Source organism: Neolamprologus multifasciatus, chromosome 20 (assembly GCF_963576455.1).
Source record: "Neolamprologus multifasciatus chromosome 20, fNeoMul1.2, whole genome shotgun sequence".
NCBI lineage: Eukaryota > Metazoa > Chordata > Actinopteri > Cichliformes > Cichlidae > Neolamprologus > Neolamprologus multifasciatus.
Window position 1 is genome coordinate 3025823 of NC_140458.1, and position 13987 is coordinate 3039809.

Below are 13987 nucleotides of genomic sequence, written 5' to 3' on the forward strand. Positions count from 1 at the left end.
ATGTGGCACTCTGTGTGTACCTTCTTAGCCTCGTCCAGCTCTCTCAGCAGTCTGTCCTTCTCTTGTCCTTCTTCGGTTAACTGCTCCAACAACTTCCTGTTGGCAAAACTCGACTCCTGAAGGACGTAAAGTGAGAGAAGCAGAAAACCGCGTGTAAACAAACAGCTGGAGCGTCGTTTATATCGGCAGAAGAGCTGAGATAAAACCCAAAGGTTAAACAAACCACTGACTCTGCTGGTTTAATCTACCTGCAGCTGGGAGTTGAGGTCATCCCTCTGAGCCAGCAGATTCTCCTGTTCAGTTCGTCTCTGCTGCAGTTCGCCCGTCAGCGCCTCCTGCTGCTCTCGCAACAGGTTCATTTCTTGCGTCTTCACCGTCTGGATCTACAAACACATTTCAAACACTTCACTTTTATTCCTGAACAACTCTTTGCAGAGAGTCCAACTTAAACACGTACACGTACAAGAATGTCCTGGACAGATAACAACTGCCAGAAAATATTAGATAGAAAAGAATGACGAGGACAGATGATTAAGATGAAGCAGAGAACAGTAGATGACCACAGGTTAAATGATGTAAGTTGTAGGATTAAATCATTTGGCCTTTTAGGTATAACAAAGGCATGAACCCCAACACAGATCATTTATCTACATATAGATCCATGTCAGAGGTCCATCTCTATAGGTCACCCACATCAGCTGACCCTCTATTACATCCCTTCAGGCTGGAGGATTACACCCTGTGGAGCCACCACGGTGACTCTAGAGTTTGTGCCACTGCACACTTCTGATTGGTCGCAGCCTAGCTGCAATTTTCAGCCACTAATTCTGATTAAACTTGTGGTGATTTCCAAAAATCAGTTTGCTTACTGTTCAGTTTTCATTTCAGTTTTTTAAACATAACATTGTCCAGTTCAGAGAGTGAACTAGCCGACATTAGTAAGAGCAGTGAATCTGATAAATACATTTTAATTTCCAGTTTCTCTGACAGCAGTCATGCTCTCATGTTCTAAAGCAGCACAGCTCCACATGGCCGGGGTTTGTGTGAACATCACTGAGAAGTAGCTTTCAGCCATTTAAGCTGTTTTGCGCGTGTGTGTGTGTGTGTGTGTGTGTGTGTGTGTGTGTGTGTGTGTGTGTAGGTCTCAGAGGAAACACAAAAACATTTTACTACCATGACAAAAGTTCCTGGGAGAAAAATGTTTTTGGTACTTTCAATAAAATTACAGTGCAGTGACTTTAAGTGAGAAAAGAGTGTAAATGTATACTTTGGCTTTACAGACCACACAAGGATTTGTGTGAGTCAGCACTAGGGATGGGTATCGTTTAGGTTTTATCCGATACCGGTGCCAAACCGGTACTTTTGAAACGGTGCCGGTGCTTAAACGGTGCTCAAACCGGTGCTTAAAGAATGGAGAACACAAAATTGGTCCAAAAACCTCTCATGTTTAGCTGTTTTTTTTTGTAAAAAGATAACAATGTTAGCCTTTTCTGCAGCTATGGGGCATATATGGTATCACTCTTGGCTGGAAGCAGCTTAAACAATGGAAAAAACACAAACTTTGTCCAAAAACCTCTCATGTTTAACTGTTTTCCACTTTTTCTTTGGTCATTTTAGCCTTTTTGTCCAGGGTGAAGGGAGTATCTGCCATCAAACAAGAAGACAGCCGCATGTAACTATGACAGTGTTTGCTAGTTCACCTTACATGCATTAATGTAATAACGTGGTTAGCCTACTCAACGTAAATTACACATGAACAACATGAAGCTACTCACGCAGAGAAGAACGGCTGCTGCTGCCATCATCATTTCTGCTACACTAGCAGGGCTCCGGGTCCGATAACAGGCACCACACCCGCAGTAGATGTGCTCGGTGTGAGGTCTCGCAGCAAGCTATCAAATACGGCGCATTTCTCGGCTTTAAAAAAAAAGCGCTATGCGTCGCCAGGTGTTTCATCGGATTTGAGGTGTTACCTCCTTTGACAGTATCACAGTATCAGCTTAAAGCACTTGTTGCAGCTGCTGAGTTTGCATCTTTTGCTGTGAAGTACAGCCAGACTTTTGACCGCTTCGCCTTGGGCATTTTTAATCTGTAGCTCTGCTCTAAAAGAACGTACGTACCTGGCCCCGCCTACTATCCTCGGAAACGTAAAATGATTGGCTAGAATCTAAAGTGTATCACAGCTCAGGAAAAAAAAAGCACCGAAATAAAGCACCGAAATGTGCGCTGCTTTTCGGTCTGGTTACTACCGTTTATGTCAGAACCGGTGCCATCATGGCACCGGACACCGGTACCCATCCCTAGTCAGCACATGGATTGTTTCGTCTGAGAACAGAGGATGAAGCATTCGGAGCGTCTCCTGAGTCCAGGTTTCTAAATTTAAGAACTTATTTAATCCTACGGTGTGTTTTGTATTGGACTTAATGATTTCACCGTCTTAACTGTTTTTTGCAATTTTCCGTTTTAAATCAATCTTCCAGTTTGAGGCTAACGTGGAACATCAGAGCACTTTAACTGTTGCTGGCTCATGAAACCATGCTGGTCAGTGTTCAAGACTGTTGTCAGCGACAGCGTTTGTTCACTGACGGTACCGACATCATAAATCCCGCCCCTTCTTATTTTTTTTAGTTAAAGTGGTGACACTGAGGAGTGCAGCGATTGTTTAAAGCTCAACTATTTTCAACTTGTTACCCGTTTATGAACAACAAGTGCACCAACTCAGTCCTGCAGTTTCTTATGGACGTGACGAAAAGTGCCAAAGTAAACACGAATGATGATCATGAGACCTTTTCTTTAGTTTATGATGACACAAACAAGAGTCACAGGACACAAATTATACTTTTGTATTGGTATGAATAATCCGGTGAGGTCTATGTCATTGACAATGGCAAAAGGCCTAATCTTTACCTCTGCGGCCCAACAGAATATGCAACTTTTACTTTGAAAAAGTATTTCTCCGAGTCTTGGGATTTGGGTGGAAAAATTCTGACTGAAAAATCAAACACTATTTAGAGTTTTTCTTTCTAAAAAGCATTTAAGACATCAAAAGGTAAAGATGTTGCCCTCCAAGTAACCTGAAAACCTAACATATAACACAGCTGGTTCCTGATTCATTTTCCAAAATAAAGTGTTTCAGAATGACGACAAAGAACAATACGAACAGATCTAATCAGGTCAAAGGTCGTACATTTCATCAAATATATATCTTGCTAGACACAAACAAAGAAAGCAACATGGACCATGGATGTGAACCCTAATGAGCTACAGCTGAGGTTACTGACCTCCTCCAGCATCAACATTTTCATTACATAAATCAGAATTAAAGCAGGAACCTGCTGGAAAGCAGGAAAAATTGATCATCTGATTATTTTGAGGAGCTCTAACAACTAATCTCAGTCACCGTAACCAGTCACTCTCTACTCAGGCTTCTGGTTCAGGACATCAACACATTCTCAGCATACACACTCATGTTATTTTATTTTTAAGGGGATCAACCTTAAAAAAAGCCTCTAGAAAAGATTCTAGGAATCAAAGTTCATTTCAGGACCTCGATCTAATGCTAAACTCTACATGAGGAGTCAGGAAATAATTACCTGTTCGAGAGCGCACAGATTAGTCCTCAGAGCACTGTTCTCCTGCAACACGTGTTCCACACTGACATTAAAGACAGCTGCTACAAACAAACAAACAGGTTCTAGATACTGTCTCTAAAACAGCTATTCTAGATCAACTCCACCTACCATCACAGCCCTCACACATCTATCATCTAGTTTCCTGCAAGCGCTTTGAATTTTACACTTGCACAAAATACTTAATGTAAGCCTCTCTAAAGTGTTCTGTTGTTAGCACTCGGTGCAGCAGTATGTAGTTTAGTTTTCAAGATTCACATTAGTCCAGAAAACCAAGCTAAGGTTAGGGTCCTAGATGAGGCTCTACTCTAGTCTAAGATATAAATACCTGGTCAAGCGTGCACAGATCAGTCCCCAGAGCACTGTTCACCTACAAGGTGAGTTACAGTTTGATAGTGTGTGAGTAAAGTGTTCAGGGTCAGATTTACAAAAGCTCACGTGAAATGACATCAATTACAAAAAACAGTAAGTGGTTCAAACAGCGTTTTGAGGTCAGAATTATATAAAACATTAAACTTTAGCTTTAACTTTAACCTGTAACCAGTAAATGAAGCTATTAAACAGCTGAAGCTGAGCATGACACGGTTTTCTTTGCATGAACACAGCCTGATCCAGTGTTCCATATTATACATATATACACATATATATATGGAACAAGTCAATTACAAGTAGTTCTTGTAACAGCAGTTCATTCTAATAAGCAAAATTTCCTCTTTTTTGTAAGATGCTAATATTTTGTAGATTTTTCTTAACCTTTAACAAAGCTTCAGCTGCTTGGTTCGCACGGCTCTGATCTTTAACGACTTGCTTTGTGTCAGCATGGTCCAAGTCCAGGTGCTGCAGAAAATCACAGTAATGTGAATTTATTTTTCCACTTGACACTTTTTTGTCAAGTGGAAAAATAGCTAACGTGCTGAGGTGGTTCGGGCATCTGACAAGGATGCCTCCTGGGCGCCTCCTGGGTGAGGTGTTCCGGGCATGTCCCTCAGGGAGGAGGCCCCGGGACAGACCCAGGACACGCTGGAGAGATTATATCTCTCGGCTGGCCTGGGAACGCCTTGGTGTCCCCCCGGATAAGCTGGAGGAGGTGGCTGGGGAGAGGGAGGTCTGGGCCTCTCTGCTTAGGCTGCTGCCCCCACGACCCGGCCTCGGATAAAGCGGATGAAGATGGATAGATGGATGGATGGACAGTTTTTTGTCATTTCTTTCTAAAGCAACAACTGGAATCAGGTAACTGTTGTGTGATTAGTAGCGGCGTGATGGTCTTTGAGGTATTAATGACTTTTTCCTCACTGGTCAGTGTAACGTTCTTGTCAGTTTCTCTAGTACACAGAGATGTTCATCAGTTTTATTACATGTTAAAAGTAGCTGGGTTAGTGCTCAGAGATGATGTAATGCTTATGAGGGCTTCTCCGGGTTTCATGGCCACTAAGTTAGTGGCGTTAACTCTCTCCATGCTGTGTAACGTTTATTACCTGTTCTAGAGCGGCTAGGTTTGTCCTCAGAGCATCGTTCTCCTGCAGGATGTTGTCCACCTGTTCCTGACTGACTGCACTCTGACTGGCTACCTGCAGTGGCACCAAACCACCAGCAGGGGGCGTCAGAGGGGAAAAGATAAGATGGGAAAGAAACCAGTAAAGAGCAAATAAAGAAAGCGAGGAAAACAAAGGCAATATAGGAGGTAAACAAAACAAAAAGAACACAAACAAACGTAAGAGTGTACAGGTAAAGAAATTTTAAATGACAAAGATGACAGAAAGAACAGAGTCGAGGATTAGAGAAGGATAAAGCAGTTCAGAAACACACACAGAAGTACCAGGAAACACCACCAGAGTGATATTCTAAAACATATTTGTACTTTATTAAGAAAAAATCATCTGTATTAAGGAGCTTTCTCCATCTCTCATTTCCTTTCCTTCATTTTAAAAACCTGTTTTTGGTGAAAACTGATTCTTTTTAAACATTTATATCACTTTGGCAGAGAAACAGCTTCACAGAGAAGTGAAAGAACCGAAAACAGTCAGCTTTAATCCAACTCCTACAACCTTCACACCGTTTCCTCCCTTGTCCCCTTTACCCTCAACCTTATCCTCTTCAATTTAAAAAAAGAAAAGAAAACTGTATCCTAATATGTGTGCGCAGAATTTGGATGTGGACAAATATCTAAATAAGAGTGCCGTCACGTCTTTATATGTGTGTGCTTTACTGCACTCCTGCTGCGCCTGACACATGGAAATATGTTCAGAAGTCTGCCTGTCTGTGGCAGGATTCACAGACTGGGAACGTTCTGACTCAGTGTGTGTGTGTGTGTGTGTGTGTGTGTGTGTGTGTGTGTGTGCGCATACCTCGTTTTTCAGTGTGTGCAGAGCCACCTCATGTTCCTTGTCTTTGCTCTGTAGCTGCTCTCTCAGCTCTGACACCGTCTGAATGAAACACACAAACACAAATGATTACAGTTTATAAAGTAAAAAGTCAAAGTTCATAGCGAGGCTGAAATGATCGTTACAGAGGAGAAAACTCTTTCACTATGTTCACAATGACATGTGAAGTGTGCAAACTTTGGAATTAAAAGTTTTTTTGTTTTTGGACTCGTACAGAAAATGTGACGTCACCTTTAAATGAAAAACAGCATGTATGTTTTATTAATGCATGTTTTAATTATTCAGTGTGTCCAACGGATTCAGTCTGATTCAGATTCTCCAATAACAACCAAAGGTGTTCAACAGACGTCAGCCGCAGACATGAACTACTTTTCATGATACAAAGTCTGATTTTTAAGAGTTTCTGTCAATTAAAAAAACATAAAGTCTAAACAATGAAGACATGGTGTGTTCTTAAACAAGTGTAATTATCTCAGCAGCACACTGAGTCTTTTCTTTGTTAGATAAAACCCAAAAGTATTGTTCTGCTTTCACTTCAGACATAACTGAAGAAAACTAAACAGCAGCAATATCTGTGGTGTCAGTAAAGCTGGGCTAGTTGGTATCTAGCCACAGAGCTATAGCTAGGATAATATAAACACATTAACAGCCAAGATGGAGGATGAACATTAAAGTTTCCCCCCTTAATAAAAGCTATTGTGGTGGTCCCAGATGGACAGAGACAAATGAAATCATAAGACAGGAAAAAAGCACTAAAAGAGGACCAAACTTCAGAAGATCTGTGATGATCCATCCACAACACCAGGTTAGTCAATAATATGCTGCTGCGTGGTTTGGATTACTCGTTATGAACAATTCCTGCTCCTCAGCTTCATGCACACGGCCATAAACAACCAGAGGAGTCTGTTCAGTGACAGGTTGCTTCTCCCAAAGACAAGAACCAACAGACTTAAAAACTCCTTTGTCCCACACGCCATCAAACTGTTTAACTCCTCTCTGGAGGGGAGAGGGAGGGGAAACAGGAGGGGGGAACAACTCAGCTGTAGTGTCTCTTCACTTCACTGTGCAATACTTTTGTTAATAGTCAACGGTGCAACAGACCTCAATACTTTAAATGTGCAATTCACTTGTATTTTTATTCTTATTTATTCTATTTATCCCCTTCGTATATTTTATTTATACACGTCTCTGTATTTATATATGTGTGTGTAGGGATGGGTACCGGTGTCCGGTGCCATGATGGCACCGGTTCTGACATAAACGGTAGTAACCAGACCGAAAAGCAGCGCACATTTCGGTGCTTTATTTCGGTGCTTTTTTTCCCTGAGATGTCATACACTTTGAATTCTAGCCAATCATTTTACGTTTCCGAGGATAGTAGGCGGGTCCAGGTACGTACGTACTTTTAGAGCAGAGCTACAGATTAAAAATGCCCAAGGCGAAGCGGTCAAAGTCTGGCTGTACTTCGCAGCAAAATATGCAAACTCAGCAGCCTGCAACAAGTGCTGTAAGGTGATACTGTGATACTGTCAAAGGAGGTAACACCTCAAATCCGATGAAACACCTGGCGACGCATAGCGGGGTTTTTTTAAAAGCAGAAAAATGCGCCGTATTTGATAGCTTGCTGCGAGACCTCACACAAGCGCATCTACTGCGGGTGTGGTGGTGACGGATGATGATGGCAGCGGCAGCCGTTCTTCTCTGCGTGAGTAGCTTCATGATGTTCGTGTGTAATTTACGTTGAGTAGGCTAACCACGTTATTACATTAATGCATGTAAGGTGAACAGCAAACACTGTCGTAGTTACATGCAGCTGTCTTCTTGTTTGATGGCAGATACTCCCTTCACCCTGGCCAAAAAGGCTAAAATGACCAAAGAAAAAGTGTAAAACAGTTAAACATGAGAGGTTTTTGGACAACGTTTGTTTTTGTTTAAGCTGCTTCCAGCCAAGAGTGATATCATATTTGCCCCATAGCTGCAGAAAAGGCTAACATTGTTATCTTTTTACAAAAAAACAGCTGAACATGAGAGGTTTTTGGACCAATTTTGTGTTCTCCATTCTTTAAGCACCGGTTTGAGCACCGTTTAAGCACCGGCACCGTTTCAAAAGTACCAGTTTGGCACCGGTATCGGATAAAACCTAAACGATACCCATCCCTATGTGTGTGTATATATAATATTCTGCTCACGCTCTGTAACTTCTGTCGGTGCTGTGCTTTTGGAAACCGAATTTCCCAGAGGAACCCACCGAGGGATTAATAAAGTTTTATCTAATCTTATCTCATGTCCTCACTGAACTCTCAGTTAGCCTCAGAAGGACAGTTTTCTGTAGAGTTTAGCTATTTGGTGTTTGGCAAACCGTGAGCCCATGCAGCACAGTTACCATCCATCCATTTTTAAACTAGCTTAAAGATGTGCTGCACATGAATGTGCTAACAAAAAGCCAGAGAGGTGGATTATATTAAATAAAACAAGATACAACACATCACAACATGTTAAACAGACAACAGCCTTAATGAATGTAGCAGGAGCTCAGACGAGGTAGCAGGATTCAAACGTCATCACTTAACCAGGAATATGGAATATTTTGTACTTTTGACACATCTATTGTGTGCTTTAGCGCCCTCTATGGGCTGCAGTACCCAGAGCTGGTATTAACACAGATTAGGTGTTTATCACACCTAGAGGATGACTGATGATGGGCTCATACGGCCCGTTTTTCAACAATCTGCACATAAAAAATTCATTTCAGATAGAAAGTGCTTTGTTTGTTTTCAGTGGTTAAACTTACACCACACAACAGCGAGCAAGACTTCCTGTGTTTAGCTTTTTGTAAACTTTTATCGGTGTACATAAATAATCCCAACATGGTTATTCTTCCTTGTAGGATATTACCCTGACTGGGGAAAGAATCATAGAGGAGCTGGGAGAATACACATAGTAATGGACTGGGGCGATTTCTTAGCGAGATCGAACCTGATTGGCTGCCATGAGGTCCGTCTGTAGTCTCTGGACACGGATATTCATGGCCTTCAGCTCTTCTTCTTTTCTTTGGTTGATCTCATCGATCTTTGTCCTGCAGACAATCAAAACCACAAAAGGTCAACATTTCCACAACAAGCAGCACATTTAAAGGGGGGAAAACGCACGCAGCCTGAACCGTGGACGTTAGAGCCGTCAATACACTAGTGGGAGTAAGAGCAGCGGGGTGACGGCAGTCCTGACCTGCTGTCGTTGTACAGAGCCTCCTTTTCTGTCTGCAGACGCTGGAAACTGCAGGAGAACAAAAACATAAGCTTTAGTTTAGTTGCCCAGAACAGATTAACATTACGGTGAATCTGTTTCCAGACCTGGATATATATTTTTAAATCTTCACCTCTACTAAAGCAGCTTTGATTCACAGTTTAAGACGATCCTTATTCATGTCTTACTTGGCTGGGTTTCTCTCTCTAGTACTGCAGGGTGTTCTACCTACAATACCCAGCTCCTGATGATGGCTGCTGTGAAGGTTAAGTGAACTGAGCCACGCCTGAAGCAGTTTATCCAGCACTGCTGCTACATTACTGGCCGATAACTGTGTGTCAAAAAGCTGTGAATGTGACTGCGCTTAGGTCATCTCACCTCTCCTGCTTCTTCTTTAGCTTGTCAGACAGCTGCAGGACAAAGAGACGGAAACAGCATTAAAAAGCTGCACCTTTAATAGCCAATATCAGCTCACTGGCATAGTTACTGCTAAATAAATCTCTATTACACAGTGGTTGTGTGTTGTCAGCCCTGAGAAGATTTACCTTTGTTATTTCTTCCTGCAGTTTGGTGATTTCAGCCTGTTTGGACGCCTGGAGGCAGAAAGCAAAGGTTCAGTCAACTGAGGAGAGACAAAGAGTTTTCTTCCTACACTTACAGCATGTTCAGGGATCACTTTATAGATCCTCCTCACTTTGTTAAGTACACCGGTGCAGGCTCATGTCCAAAGAGTCTAAAAAGTATTGCTCTGAATTACATTTCCTTAACTGTTATTAACCCTTTAAGACCTACCATAGAACCAAGTCCGCCAGAGCTTATATTATATTTTTACATGCTGTGGAGCCATTTTTGGGAGCATTTCAAGTTGCTATACATCAATACAACCATTACAGCCTAAATTTTAATAATATGTTTGCATTAAGTACATAGTAATTACATAAATTGCAAAAAAGTGCAATAAACTACAAAAAAATTGAAAATCGTTTTTGTTTTTTTAACATATATTTCTAGTTAGAGAAATTTAAGAGGCTTATCCCTCAAAACTGTAAACACAAAAAAGTTGCACAAAATAGTTTCCCACCACAGGAAATTTATTTTGAGTGTCTTCATAGTTTTATTTTTGAAATACACCAATTTTCATACACTGCAGGAAAAACGAAAATAAATATAATAGTGCAAATTTGCAAAAAAGCAGCATATGCATCAAAATAAACTATTTCCAGCAGTGCAATATGAGTCCTAAGCATCCCAGAAACCACACAGAAAGTCAGAAAGTCAAACTTTTAACTTTTAAAAACACCAGTATAGGCTCAGGAGGCCCTGATGGTAAAAAACTACATTTCCGCGAAAATGATGTCACTTCCGGTTTCGGGCAGGTCATGGCAGACATGTGAAAGTTTGCGCTGACGTCTATTCCAACGTAGGAAGTGTTACGAACAGCTGATCGGATCAGCAAAGCGAGTTTCTGGAATATTATGTTTTTGTTGCTGCAAGTGCTTTTTATGCAGTTTTTGCAAAGCTATATGTGGAAGGAAACTGTGACCGAGGACAAGCTGATGGCATAAGATGTAAGTACAACTCCTCCGGTTTCATATGCAAAAAAAAATTATTGCGCTAGCTTACGTGGTTGCAGAGCTACAAGGATTTAAAAGTAGTTGCGCAAAATGGAGCGTGCTGCTCTGACCAGTTTTAAAGGGTTAATCAAAGTGAACTTATTGCTCCTCTGAATGGATGTCTCATCTGTTCCTAGAACAAAGACGGAAACTGCAGTCACAGTTTTGCTTCTTGGAAGTCCGAACACAAAGAAACTCAGTTTGCAGCATCACGATAAGTTTTTCCAAAAACCTTTGAGCCTTTTGGGATTACGTGCAGCTCTTTCAGATTCATTTGCTCCCATTAACAATTTTACCATCAAGGTGAGATGAAAATAAGGCCCAGGTTTAAAACTTTAATAACTGGTTAAACAGATAATCCTGCAGCAAATATTTACAAATGATTTTCCAAAAGAAATACAGTTCAAATAATAAAGTAAACTTAAATCACATTTGGGCGATGAAAGTGGATTTTGACAGGTGTCATGTGACCAACAGATCCTTCTGTTATCAAAACCTTTAAGCTGAATATAAACGGTGAGAATCTGGAATCATGAAAGATCTGTGGTGATGTAATGTGTGAAAAATCAGGAGAGTGTGAGAGATTTAATCAGAACATCTCATAACGCACTTCTACCACGATGCGCTACGACTGAACAACCAATAGGAAAGCAGCATGACATGAGATGACATGCTGATGAACTCGACACCAACACAGTCCAAACAAAGCTACATGTTTGGAAATCCAACAAAAAAGAAAATCTAGCTGAGCTGTGGCAGCAGAAACAAAGGCTATGAGAAGTGCAGCTTTCTGTCCAAGCTCAGGGTTCACGTATCAATCACACAGTCATCATTCACCAAACAGAAATCATTCCTAGTGTGGGTGACCCTGACAGAGCTAGCAGCAGTTTTCAAAAAAAGTAAAAACAGAAACCTAATTTAATGACACGTTAACAGCAGACTTGTGACTTTGGCTCAAATTGTCAGCTGTGCCTGCTGGCTGATTGAAATGCACCCTGTAACTCTTCTGTTTAAATACTTTCAAGCAGCTGGACTCAAACAGGGGCAGCACACAGCGTTTTAGCTGTTTTGGTTTACAGCACGAACACTCTTGATCGTGGCTCAAGAGTTGGGCGTTCGTCTTGTAATCGGAAGGTTGCCGGTTCGAGCCCCGGGTCGGACAGTCTCGGTTGTTGTGTCCTTGGGCAAAACATTTCACCCTACTGGTGGTGGTCAGAGGGCCCGGTGGCGCCAGTGTCCGGCAGCCTCGCCTCTGTCAGTGCGCCCCAGGGTGGCTGTGGCTACAATGTAGCTGCCATCACCAGTGTGTGAATGGGTGAATGATTGTGTAAAGCGCTTTGGGGTCTTAGGACCAAGTAAAAGCGCTTTACAAATACAGCCAATTTACCACTCGAGATGTTTTGTCCCCTCCTTAGTACTCATTTGTCAAACCTGTAATGTTCAACCAATTTAAAGGTCAAGAAATCACAATCATCTTCAGGCATGTTTCCATCGGCTGAGTGAACGCTGAGGAAAGGACACAGTCGTCCGTTAGTCACGCTGACATTTCACCGCTGCTCTCCATCTGCCGTTTATGTTCCTGTCATGAATTAATTAGTTTCCTCTCTCACTCACGACATACAACCGTTTCATCTGCCAACATTTCGACTTTTTTATTCTTTGGGCTTTTTGGATAAGTGGAAGTTAATTACACAACAGATCGAGCAACATTACACCACAAAGAAGCAGTATGAAAAAGAAGAAGTAGATGTTACTGTAATATTCTATAATGTTGTCTAATATTTATGGTGTTTGCTGCAGAATGGAATCAATTTTAAAATTTGATCCGATGATCTGCTCTGATCGGCCTGGAAATACGATACGCTCGATACAATAGGTCAACACGTTCATCTGTGAATATTCTCATGTGAGATTGCAGAACCAGAGAAAATACTGAACCAGTCCACATGTGGAGCTTATGGAGTCCAGCAGCAGGTGTCCACAGACTGAGACGTCATATGTTTGTGTTGTTTCAAAGCCAAAAACTTTAGGAGTTCACTCTCAGCTAATGTTTGTTTGGCTCAGTGTGGGATGCTACCTAAAATGAGCTTGCTATGGTATTATCGAACAATAATTATTGATTGTTACTTCAAAGTTATCTCTGGTAAACATGATCCAGTGTACTAAACGAGCTCGCAGTGTTGGAGCAGCCCCCTTGTGTAAGCATCCATGTACTTCTTAGAAGAAACACAAGTGAAGGTGAACTAACGCTGAGTTATACTTCTGCACATGTCCTACACAAACATTGGACAATAAAACAGGAAATGATGACCTGACTTTGGTTTGCTCATTTAGATCTTACAGAGTAAAACAGTTCATTTTAAGTCGTTTTAGTTGGAATTTTTTTCACTCTGGGGAAAGATTTTTATCCCTTTAGACTTTTAGTGAAGTAAATATACAAAGGAAGTACTCAAGTAGAACTTACTCTGATATATGTGAGTGCAAATGTGTTTTGTGTGTTTGTTGTGTGGATCTGTACCTCCAGGGTGTGGATCTGCTCCTTCAGCAGCCTCTTCTCCTCCTGCTCGGTGTTCAGGGCCATCTCCAGCTCTGGTCCAAAGCAGTGAGTTATTGGACAGAGAGCAGCCGACCAGCCTAGCGCTGCCTGCTTAGCTACAATCTTCTCTACGCTCTTCTCTGACAGGCCTAAAGGGGGCGCCGCACACAGCAGGGGCAGTCCGTTAGGCCAGACACACACTACACCAGCTCCTCACTTTACACGCCGTCTGAGAGGTTGGCTTTTTCTTTTGTTTTGTTTTTAATCTCTGGAGGAGGCAGATGAGCTGCAAAGTCAAACATCAACTGCTGCATCTCGTGAGTTTGCGTTCGCTGACAGCATGCTTATATGAACTCTGCAGGTTTTCACTTTCAGGTCCATTTGTTTGTAGAGAGGCGGTGTCATCCAACATTGATCAACACAGAGAACAGCAGCGCAACATTTCTTCACTTCACTTACATGTTACCAGAAAAATAACCAGTGGTAACTTTAACTCACAGGCTGCTGCAAAATACAGCTATGTTTTACTAGGGGTGGGGGAAAAATGGATACTGTGTAGCATGGTGATATTTTGTTTGCTAATAA

The 13987-nt window shown here is 41.7% G+C and overlaps 1 protein-coding gene across 7 annotated transcripts in view; it reads right to left on the bottom strand.

Annotated features, from left to right (window-relative positions):
- gripap1 (GRIP1 associated protein 1) overlaps positions 1-13987 on the bottom strand; it is a 52131-nt gene that overhangs the window by 29434 nt on the left and 8710 nt on the right. For 2 of the 7 annotated variants that reach the window (XM_085146025.1, XM_085146032.1), the window contains exons 9-19: positions 13385-13551; positions 9799-9846; positions 9632-9663; positions 9236-9283; positions 8987-9086; positions 5975-6052; positions 5105-5197; positions 3958-3999; positions 3594-3635; positions 249-383; positions 21-116 (exon numbers count right to left, since the gene is read on the bottom strand). In XM_085146025.1, the coding sequence (XP_085002151.1) occupies positions 21-116; positions 249-383; positions 3594-3635; positions 3958-3999; positions 5105-5197; positions 5975-6052; positions 8987-9086; positions 9236-9283; positions 9632-9663; positions 9799-9846; positions 13385-13551 (881 nt within the window). The remainder of the gene's footprint in view (positions 1-20; positions 117-248; positions 384-3593; positions 3636-3957; positions 4000-5104; positions 5198-5974; positions 6053-8986; positions 9087-9235; positions 9284-9631; positions 9664-9798; positions 9847-13384; positions 13552-13987) is intronic. The other 5 variants (XM_085146030.1, XM_085146028.1, XM_085146027.1 and 2 more) reach the window with 5 other exon arrangements.